The sequence below is a fragment of the Mizuhopecten yessoensis genome, unplaced genomic scaffold (assembly GCF_002113885.1).
Source record: "Mizuhopecten yessoensis strain PY_sf001 unplaced genomic scaffold, ASM211388v2 scaffold1591, whole genome shotgun sequence".
In the NCBI taxonomy this organism is placed as follows: Eukaryota; Metazoa; Mollusca; class Bivalvia; order Pectinida; family Pectinidae; genus Mizuhopecten; species Mizuhopecten yessoensis.
The window spans coordinates 382,575-394,206 of NW_018404123.1; the positions used below are offsets into that span (position 1 = coordinate 382,575).

The window sequence follows — 11,632 nt, forward strand, 5'->3', positions numbered from 1 at the left end:
ATTTTGAGACTATGTTGTGGTATGTCCATTGCAGTGTTATTACCTTGTGAACATGACGTCATGTTAAAAACTGCTGTTTAATAAAAACCAATCTAGTTAGAATACTCAACACAAAGTACTGGTTGTCACTCATGTTTGGTTTATTTCTAACTCTACCAAAAAAGGACAATTTAATGCCCTAATGATATTTGGGATATTGTTATAGCCCCTTTTGGGGTTATAATTGTTTTACAATGAATTTGAGGGACATTATAGTTCCTACAAGGAAGTTTGGGGCAATTTTAACTAAAGTTGATATAAATCCCTAAAATGTGTAAAATTACTCTGAATACATTAGTTTAGGTCCAAACACAGATGTAACAAATTCTCAGGTCCTTGTTAACAAATTCAAGGTTCTTGTAAACAAATTCAAGGTTCTTGTTAACAAATTCTCAGGGCCTTGTTAACAAATTATCAGGTCCCTGTTAACAAATTCTCAGGTCCCTGTTAACAAATTCTCAGGTCCTTGTTAACAAATTCAAGGTTCTTGTTAACAAATTATCAGGTCCTTGTTAACAAATTCTCAGGTCCCTGTTAACAAATTCTTAGGGCCTTGTTAACAAATTCTCAGGTCCCTGTTAACAAATTCTCAGGTCCCTGTTAACAAAATATCAGGTCCTTGTTAACAAATTATCAGGTCCTTGTTAACAAATTCTCAGGTCCTTGGGCAACAGTGTGGAAATGAGTCATCCTCACGTCCAGTCTACAGGACTGTTATTCCAATAAAATGGAGGAATACTGCGAGATATTAAAACAAATCTGGATGTCCACACTATTGCCGGCATAATGGTGAAGTGAATTGGCTTACGAACTAGGGAAGCGAGAATGATGACTAAGTTGGGCAAAGGTGATATGATACCTCTGTCACAGTGAGTTCTGGTCGTATTGGTGTTCAAATTATAGTACAGCGTCGTTTGAAGAATGCATTGTCGATCTTGATCTCATTCGCTAGCTTCGGGTCTTTCTGCATCCTGCAATAAAGTTCCTGAAATTCGAAGGGTGTTTAGTAATACCGGACAGTTTACCTGGTACGATGACGCAAGTACCAAACGAACAGCAATCAATATATATTTTAAAACTCCTTTCAGATTAGAATCCTGAACTAGAATCAACGACTGTAGTATTACACGGAATTCGATAGCTATCCAAGTCCGTGATACTGCAATAAAATGTAACAATCCTTATGTAATGTTGAACTGGTAGCGATGATACACTGTCGGCTCCTAAGGCCAAGTACAAGCTATATTAGTGAATGTCTATATACCAAATTCGGAATGTTAGAAAAGGAGACATTGGCTAGTACGCGAGTTTCTCCCGTGTTGCTCAAATGAAACAAACAATTTACCGACTGTAAAATGTAATTTCGGCAAAGTTGTCATTGGAGACTGTTAGAATACAAGATATAAATCATGATTATCTTGGAATCATGTTGATTTGTTATATATTGACTACCAAGAATGGCGAGTACACAACGCCACAGAACGGACCCAAGTCAGTATTACAAGGTTAACGTTTATTAAGTCAGTATTACAAGGTTAACGTTTATTAAGCACAGACTTTTGACATTGGATAATTTCCGGACAGGAGTCATACATGGACACGGTCTATCACAAACATGGTCCAACATTTATCAATGTAATAACAAACGCAAGAAAATCAAGTTAAGTGCTGAATTTATTACTTGATATTATCATTAATATTATATTTTGCATATGATGGCCATGGCTTCGCCCACATAACAGCTAGAATTAAATGGAAACTGGGAACAGAACATTCATTTAATAAAAGCGGTTAAGTATTAAATATGAAAATGTCATTTTAAATTCCAAAAATAAGAACATTCTGTTTCCCTAAGTGAAACTGCCAAATGACAACATGAAAAAGAAAGACCAGCATGTTGTCAGATATCAATATTGAGATGTTAATTCATTTTCGACTTCACGATCCTCAGTGGTGCTCGTAGATAAAAAAAAAAAAAAAAAAAAAAAAAAAAAAAAAAAAAGGGTAATATATAGAAACTTCGTTCTGATCAAATAATTCAAAACCTTTTCCTGAACATATCTTGTACATGGCCTAGCAGGTTTTACGAATCTTTATAGATGGACCACTGAGGTCAACTTTTATTATCTATGGCTTATCTCTTTTTACTTCTTTTAAACAAAAAATTATCACGAGAAAAATATCTTTGATAGTTAATTTGAAGAGGAAAATGACAGAATGGAATCTTTGTGCTTACCAACGAAACAAGTCCAAAAGAAACAAAAGATACGGATGTACGGAAAAAACATGTTTTTGAAAAATATATCCTTTCAAGTTTTAATATCGACAAATTTAAACATCAAATAAACGATATACGAATATTATTCCACACTGCACATTAATTTGAAATTGTTAGACAAACAAACGTGACACCAGTGACGCCTTGTCTGGTCATCCGATAACAAACGTGATGCCTAGTCTGATCATCCGATAACAAACGTGACACCAGTGATGCCTAGTCACGTCATCCGATAACAAACATGACACCAGTGATGCCTAGTCTCGTCATCCGATAACAAACGTGACACCAGTGACGCCTAGTCTGGTCATCCGATAACAAACATGACACCAGTGATGCCTAGTCTCGTCATCCGATAACAAACGGGACTCCAGCGACGCCTAGTCTCGTCATCCGATAACAAACGGGACACCAGCGACGCCTAGTCTGGTCATCCGATAACAAACATGACACCAGTGATGGCTAGTCTCGTCATCCGATAACAAACGTGACTCCAGTGACGCCTAGTCTCGTCATCCGATAAAAAACGTGACACCAGTGACGCCTAGTCTCGTCATCCGATAACAAAGTGTTGTACGTCGTGTTAGGTTACAAACATGTTTACCACTATCAAGTAACAACTAGTTTCATAAACAACAAATGAAATGAACATGAACTGCAGACAAGTTGAATAATGTCACACGACACGATCCTTGTCGCGACTACAACAGGCGATTACTTATAATTACATTACGAGTACCTGCTGAAACACATATAAACAAGCGATAACGATTACGCTAGATTGTTGGTTGGATTTCTTAACATCATTGTCAAAAGGGGTTATTTTTCTGTTGCAATGTCCTTTTCCGGATTACGTTTAGGAAGACACTTTCAAGCATCACCGTTTCTGTTAAGACGTCAAAATCAACATGCAGACGTCACAACTCAAGGTGTTATAACACACGTCAGGACGTCATAACTTATATCAAGGTGTTACAACGCACGTCAGGACGTCATAACTTATATCAAGGTGTTACAACGCACGTCAAGACGTCACAACGTATACCAAGACGTCACAATTTAGGTCAAGGTGTTACAACGCACGTCAAGACGTCATAACTTATATCAAGGTGTTACAACGCACGTCAAGACGTCACAACTTATACCAAGACGTCACAATTTAGGTCAAGGTGTTACAACGCACGTCAAGACGTCATAACTTATATCAAGGTGTTACAACGCACGTCAAGACGTCACAACTTATACCAAGACGTCACAATTTAGGTCAAGGTGTTACAACGCACGTCAAGACGTCATAACTTATATCAAGGTGTTACAACGCACGTCAAGACATTACAACTTATATCAAGACGTCATAATTTAACCTCGCTTGTAACAAACCTTTTCATTGGCCTAAAAAAATATGTTATCAGCCCATAACATAAAAAATAACGTCACCGCTGTAATCATTTCTAAGAGAAAATAGTCCATCAATAAAAGTTGATTTCCACAGGGATCGTGTATAGTAGATTAGATTATAAGGAATAACTTGAATATATTTTTTATATTATGGAGCTATAACACCAAAAAACGGAGTGTACTCTCATCATAAACCGCTTCGCGGTTTATTTAGAGTACACTCCGGGTTTTTTAATTCAAGTTAATCCCTAAATAACTTATATCAAGGTGTTAATTACAACGCATGTCAAGACGTCACAACTAATGTCAAGACGTCATAACTAACGTCAAAACTAATGTCAAGACGTCACAACTAATGTCAAGACGTCACAACTAACGTCAAGACGTCACAACGTATGTCAGGACGTCACAACGTATGTCAAGCATTTTTTTCAATCAGAACGTGAAGATTGTCTAAGGATCATTGTTTTTTAAAATCCCGTAGCCTGAACACGTTTTCCGTGAGTAATTGTTCCATCTACAATCCTCAACTACAGTTAACAGGGTTTATAAAGAATCCATTCTTAAAATGTCAAACAAACGTATTGAATGTACCGTATAAAGGACGTGTCAACGTTTGTACCTAAATTTGGAGCTATCCGGATAGCAGGCGGTTTCGGTACAACCCAAAAGCGCCATTTTGCTCAACATATCCAGTCGGTATATTACATCCGAGATGATCCGAACGTCAATCCGGAAAAATCCCGTGAATGGTGAGTCAAGATCGGCGACGATGTAGCACAGCATGACAATGGAGAAAAGCGTGAGCATGCTCATCACCAGCTCCATCCGGTACGAGTACGCCTGGATCATGAGCACTCCGAACAGGGAGAAGAATCCGAGCGTGACCAAGAACGCCCATCTACAGAAAATGGAATACAATTATTACATGGCAATCATATTTTGGTATACCGTTACTGTTAAACGTCGTGACAAACTGGAAAACTTATTTCCCGAAGACATCTGTAAAAGAAGTGCATTGATTTGGTTGCCTTACAAACGTCAGCTATAGGCAATTTCCATTTAGCTCAGCGATAGAGCATCGGGCTGGAGAGCTAGAAACTGTGAGATGTCATTCGGCCTCTTCAAATACGACTGCCCCTTCATATTTTAATTCAACCACTCGGGAACAAGTCCTTCTTTAACCTCTCAACTCGAACAATGGACCTAGGTAATGGAAGGCGCTAACACCGTTTCTGTCACGAATCTTAATCAACATCACATGGAGACACTTGCTTTCGAAGTGGTTTTTGAGAAGAAGTGGTTCTAAGAAAAAGTACGGCAATGTATTGAAATTTGAAATTGCTTATTTGGTTCACAGGTACTAGCCTCGTCTGCCAATACACCAAGACGAGGCTAGTACCTGTGCCTGGCTCTTTTGGCCAGGAGAGTACAGTAATCAGCAGTTAAGAATGGTTCTCATTAGTGCCACCTTGATTTGTACAGTACCATAACATACACCGGCCGGGAAATTAAAAACAATAAACTTGGATGTGTCCTCTTTACCATAATGAAGTTTGGACCTTTCAAAATACACGACACAGAGTATAACGCGCAGCTATACACATGTATGTTCAGTCACTAGATGGATCATCAAACGTTTCCAAAGTGATCACACGAATTATTAGCATTTCGGCAGTCCATTTGCATTTTAAATATACATTGCTATATTCCCCACCTGTAGATGTCACGCGACATGTGATGTACGTCGTGAAACCTGCAGAGTTGATTGTCTGGCACCAGGTGATGCTGTTACAACAGAACACTAGCTATGTCGTGAACAGGCGACACAGGGAATACAGATCAGCAACACGGCATGCCACAAAGCCAAACGTCACTGGTATTGGGCGTGCACAACAATATAGCACCACAAAGATACTAGGCCTACATAACGGTGAAGTCCAATGTCTGTTATTAGGCCTTCAAACGAATGTGAAGATAAACGAAGCTCATTGTCCGATTGAAATATAAAGCTTTAATGCGTTATTTCATGGCCATAATTCATTGTCTGTCCACAGAGTTACCCCGATAGGATCTACATTATACGACAACCGAATTGTTGTATGTGTTTTTGTAGAATCTTCTAAAATTAAGCTTTATCTATTTAACAATATTATAATAAAACAAATTTCAGCAGTTTATGTTAATCACACCTGATGGGAGTCGTCCTCTTCCCGATGAGCAGTTCTCCAGTGATCTGTATACGGTTGTACACCCTTAACCGAACGAAGAAAAAAATGGTGTGAATCAGACCATATATCAATTTTTTAACTGTTATCTTAGAACCTTCGTATTTTTGTATAGTTACGTCGTTCTCCGGTCAGTGGTGGCATGGTGGCAAATGTGTGTGGCCCATGAGTACCCCATGTGTCTATTTTCTGCGTTCAGGTATTTGCTGTAATATTGATCTAGATTAGAGTTGACTTCTTTCAAATCCCCCACCTTTATCAGTACGGATAGGCTTTGAGGAGGAGGATCTACTGCGGTTCCCGGGAACCACGGTACCTGATGCTGCTGTTTATAAGCAGAAACAGTGACGACTCTGTCGACCTATTCGTTCCTCATGATCAGTAGCAGCAGGTTACCCTCTCTTCCTCTTTCCGTCCAGGAAACAATCTAGCATGGGCTTCGCCGAAAAGGATAAGGAATATAGAGCAAGGGATGTAAACTCTCATCTGAATCAACATAGCTTCAAACATATGTACGCAGAAAACGAAACTAAAGCGGTAGTAGCTAAGTGATATCAAAATAATGATGAAACAGATTAATACAAACTTCAAAGAAGAAACTATGAATATATCGTGTAACAGTAGAGTACCTACCACAGAACAATCGGTAGGATTTCATCAAAGATCACCAAGGGCAACGAAACGTTCATCTGACAGAGAATCCACTTACAGAAGAACGACGTTATTATATTTTGAGATTGAGAAACCGTAAAATTAAATTCAAAACATAAAAACCATTGTTGCGTTAAATGTCTTCATTGATAGGAATACATCAACCTCTAGATATCCATGAGATGTTACCGATTTGTATAACTGGAGGGCGATATACTCTAAAAGGGTCAAACTTCAAGACCCTGCTGTTGCCTTAAAAATGTGTACAACAGTAGACAAATTGTTCAAGCACTGTTGATAGAGTAGAAGATAACTCGGTGAGGAGATACATTGATATTTTCCAATTTGGAGTAGGCTGTATGTATGATTAGGTCTCTGACCCGCGTGAGAACGTTCTTTAAATATGCAACCTAAATATTGATCAATTATGGACGCTTCCCGGTTTAGGGTGGAACTTCTGATTTGAACATAATGGACGTGAGCTTTATGTAGACGAGGGATTGTATGAACGCACTTACTTGCCCTTCCTCTTTTATGGTTTATTTCAGATGGATTTTTTTTTATCCCGGGAACAAATGACAAAAACTATCACACATACTTCAGCCTTGAAAAACCTTCAATACAACGACCTTGNCCCACCCCCCCCGCAGTAATTCACAGCTACAAAATTACGACTTCTGACGGCGAAGCATCGATAGTATTGATTTAACTGTTCTACATGTGAACGTCTAATTAAATGCCCAAACAATGCAAAGGTGTGTCAAGGTAATGCATGTGGTAGTAATGAGGAAACGGTTTGTTAAAATATAAAATATGAACTTTATTTATTTTACAATAATTATGAAACAACTTATTTTAACTAATGTCAATCACTCTTGTTGGCCTGGATGTTTGCGCACGCGGGGATCTTAATGTGGAAGGAGACCGGAGTACCCGGAGAAATCCACGTGGTCGGGCAGGCCAAAACCTTTTCGGTAGGCAAGTGCGTTATCCACTGCGCCACCCTACCGTTTTCTAGAAGACTTCATCCCAGGATGTAGAATCGCAAGATTTTAATAGGCTGAATACCGTAGCTCTACAATATCAGAAAACTATATTTCTCCCACAATCACTATAGGTTTCCTCACTCCCGATTCATTGGATAAACCTGCTAGGAGTAGTGGGTAACACCCTGGACGTGATTTCATTGGTCATTTTTTTTACTTATGACATCACGTAACAATGCTTTGCGACGTCATCTTCCATTGTGACGTCATGATTCACGGCAATTGTTTCCCCCATCGGAAGCCTAAGTAGCGATTTTCAAGGGAAACATGTGGCTTTCCAGATAAAATATGAACGTTATGGGAGAAAAAGGGTCCCAAACTCGTGATGATAGGTATCATGTTTATCTAACTCTCGCTAGTTAATTTCAAAATTGTAAAAGACACTCGGTAAACCTAGTGTCTTTATACAATTTGAAAATGTATATAACTCGAGTTAGATAAACATGATAACCAACCATCACGAGTCTGGGAACCTCTATTTATCGGACAATGAGCCTTCGATATTTTGGCATATGTACGACAGTAAAGTCAAACGTCAAACAGATTACTCTAGTGAATTCATGTCTTAAACAGATTTTTAACTTCATACAAAGAACGAAAATATTCTAGATTTAGTTCATATTTGAGGGTTGCAAGGTCAAGCTAAAGTCAGTGTCGCTATTTACAGAAAATCATCAGAAGCCTCAGCGTCATTGCGCTAGAGGGTACATTTATTTGTTGTATCAAATGTTTTATACAAGAAAGGTAAACATGATAATTCCTTGAGTAATTTGGAGTCCCATTGTCCCTTCGATTGTGATTTCTGTTACTGCCGTGCAAAAAATGGAAAATGGCTACAAATACATGGCATATAGATTCTAATACAGATTAGAATAGTTTGCAAATAAAAAGGAAACAAAATAAGATGAATAGAAAGAAGATAATTACTTGAGCCAATGTATCTTTGAGTGGAGAATGCCGAGCTGGTCGGAACAGACACTGTTGAGGGCCGTGATATAATCCATGATACGTTGACTCATCACTACATCCACATAGTGATGAGGGGTACTCGTCAACAGGTGGAGGTGGTCAATGATGCTCCAAATCTTAACTGAAATCAGACGGAAGGATGATTGATTAGTTCGGAAAATGTTATGCCGGGATTCTTTTAATGCAATTACACCTATGTCAACTTATTTCTATGGAAACGCATGTAAGGGTTTACCTTTGATATCCTCCAGGGGGCGGTGTCTGTATTTCGCAATGTCGCCCTTCTGTACCTGGAGGATCATGTAGAGCGCTTCAGCCTTCAGAGCTCGATACATATCTACCTTGATAGCTGGCGACCGTAGTTTGAGCTTACTAGTCAATGTGGCCGCCTGGTCAAGGAAACTTATCTCTGTCGTCATTTTTTCTAATATATCACACTGCTTATTAATTGCCTGCTGGAAGGCAAACCCAAACGAGATGGCGTACACCAATCCGGCTGGAGTGAGGAAGCAAGCGACGCACTGGTTTATGTTTGGCAGGACTGGGTAGTCATCAAATGACCAGAAAAAGTCGATAATATTATAATAGCCTAACATAAATACTGGACCTATTGCCATGGTACAGAACGCCGGGAAACAAATCCGGATAATCTCGACCGGTTGGACATGGATCGTCCGGAGATTGTCAAGCACCTCCTTGTCAAAGTCTTCTAGAAAATTCCGCACAGAGTTTTTGTCTGTGATTGGAACATCGTCAAAAGCTATCCTGGTGGTCTGGTTGATGACCGAGAAACCAGCGTCTGTGACCACCGCCATCTCCCAGCGTTCCGCGTTCACTCGTGATTTCCGGCGATTTCCGGTGCTTGCATGACTCGCAGAACCAATAAGTGTTAATGTTAGGCCTGAAAAACATGACGTACAAAGAATATACAGAATAAACTATGAACATGTAAAATACACAATAATATAAAATTAACAAAGTGTTGCGAGCAAGTTCCCACCTTCGAAGAAACGTCTGAAACAAAACATGAACAAAGGGCCATAACTCTGTATATATTTATAAAGTGGTGCACCAAGGAACATGGAAATTGATCAAGGGATATAATCATGTATATAGTGTTGTAGTAAACCTGATTTTAGTGCACGACACGTCCCAAACGGTAAGTGGCACAGTATTTATAAACTACAGAAACAAGGCGCGTACATTAATATTACTATACATACAAGAGTTTATATACACACGAAGTATAGACAATTACAATGACGATTGTTTTATTCTCATAAACAATAGAGTGTAGAGAATACAGAGATTAATACCATAATCACAATGTACAAAAATACTACATGTATATACAACAGATTACTACTAAAGCAAACACCCGCACACACCCTCACACACTATGATGTTATACACACACATGTACTTATAGTAATTCTTTAGACACGAGATACCTAAACTGATTCAGTTCTTTATTACCTTGAACCTTACGGCTCATCAGTTCAAAATAAACATATATACAAGGATAAACAATACAATCACTCACACTCATATACACCCCCACAAATACACCCACACACACAAATACACACTCACATACCCATTGGTATAGTGTAGAGAGACATCCCTCTTTATATAGGTACATAGTCTTTTCTTTTCTTATTACTCAGTTTAATATATTTGGCTAAATTTGTTAACTGATTTTTGTTCCCTGTTTTCATAAGTTGGATAAATGTATACATGCTAGGTCTTTCATAGTAATATTTCTTAATAAAACGCTTTTTTAAATCTAAAAAACATTCACATTTTAATATAAAATGAAATTCATCTTCAATATCCCCACTGTTACAGTATGCACATGTTCTTTCAATCCTATCTACATTGTTATACCTACCAATTTCAATATTTAATTTGTGAGATGACAGTCTAATTTTTGTAATTTCTTTCAGATTTTTATTTCCTATGGGTTTTGTTAAATATGGTTGTAAACAGAAATTTTCGCCAATAAACTTGTACAGTGAACACTTAAAAGATGAATCTATTTTTTCTTTACATTCTTGATAAACACATCAAGAGTATGTAAAATATATAAGTTTAAAACGTGTATGTACTACATACAATGTACGTATACTGTGAAAACAAAATACATTCAAAGACATACAAACACAAAACCGTAAATAGATATTGTAATGTCATTGGGGGAAAATACAATATGGTATATTTTCACAAAATGATATAACAAAGATACGTAGAGTTACTTGCATTGAGAGTAAGCAAACGACAAAATTTATTTGTGCAATCATATTAAAATAATACGGTTATATAGAAATACATGAATCAATTTAATCAAAATACAATCAGTAACATTGCTGTCATACAAAAGACATATAAGTTATATTGTTTACAAACAAATTACATACAGTTACATTTAACACACACAAGTTGCCCTATTGGCTCTATAGTTAAGCACGGCAACCGTTCATCACAAGTAGATATCAAACAACTTACACAAGATGGAGGCAGCAAGGACGGAGTAACAGGGTACGAAAATCTCCAGAATGGACGGCACATGCCGCTGGTTAACAGTGGTGGCGTTAGTGTCCGAGGCGGTCAAGGGGTGGACAGTGGTCAGCAATATCTCTACCAGAACGGACATAGCTCCAGTGGTCATCCCTCCGATATATGTCCGACACATTCTTAATATCCTAGAAAGGCTTGTCAGAAAATTCGGTCACATTCTCACACGTACTAAAGTACATACATTTCCTGACATGATTGCATTGAAAATGCGTCTGTTTTATAAAGTTTTGATAAATCAACCTTTAGATTGAGTTGACCTGATAGAAAATCAAATAGATTCATTCGACCATCTTTTGTTCTCTGTCACACCGCGGTCCCATTGGAAACCATCCTAACGTTTACTAGATCCTGTAAAAGCAGTCTACCATCCGATTACTTCGACAAGAAACGATCAGTGTTGGTTCCATGTAGAAATCAATTATACTATGGAAATATTACACAAAACC

General features: G+C 38.1%; 1 protein-coding gene across 1 annotated transcript; it reads right to left on the reverse strand.

The window, feature by feature from the left end:
- Positions 1-4,005: 4,005 nt before the first annotated feature.
- On the reverse strand, positions 4,006-11,301 carry LOC110465508. The gene is made up of 4 exons (XM_021521371.1): positions 11,115-11,301; positions 8,845-9,510; positions 8,568-8,730; positions 4,006-4,616 (listed from the first exon to the last, which is right to left on the reverse strand). The coding sequence occupies exons 1-4, from the start codon at positions 11,299-11,301 to the stop codon at positions 4,325-4,327; spliced, it is 1,308 nt and encodes a 435-aa protein (XP_021377046.1). The 3' UTR covers positions 4,006-4,324.
- Positions 11,302-11,632: the final 331 nt, after the last annotated feature.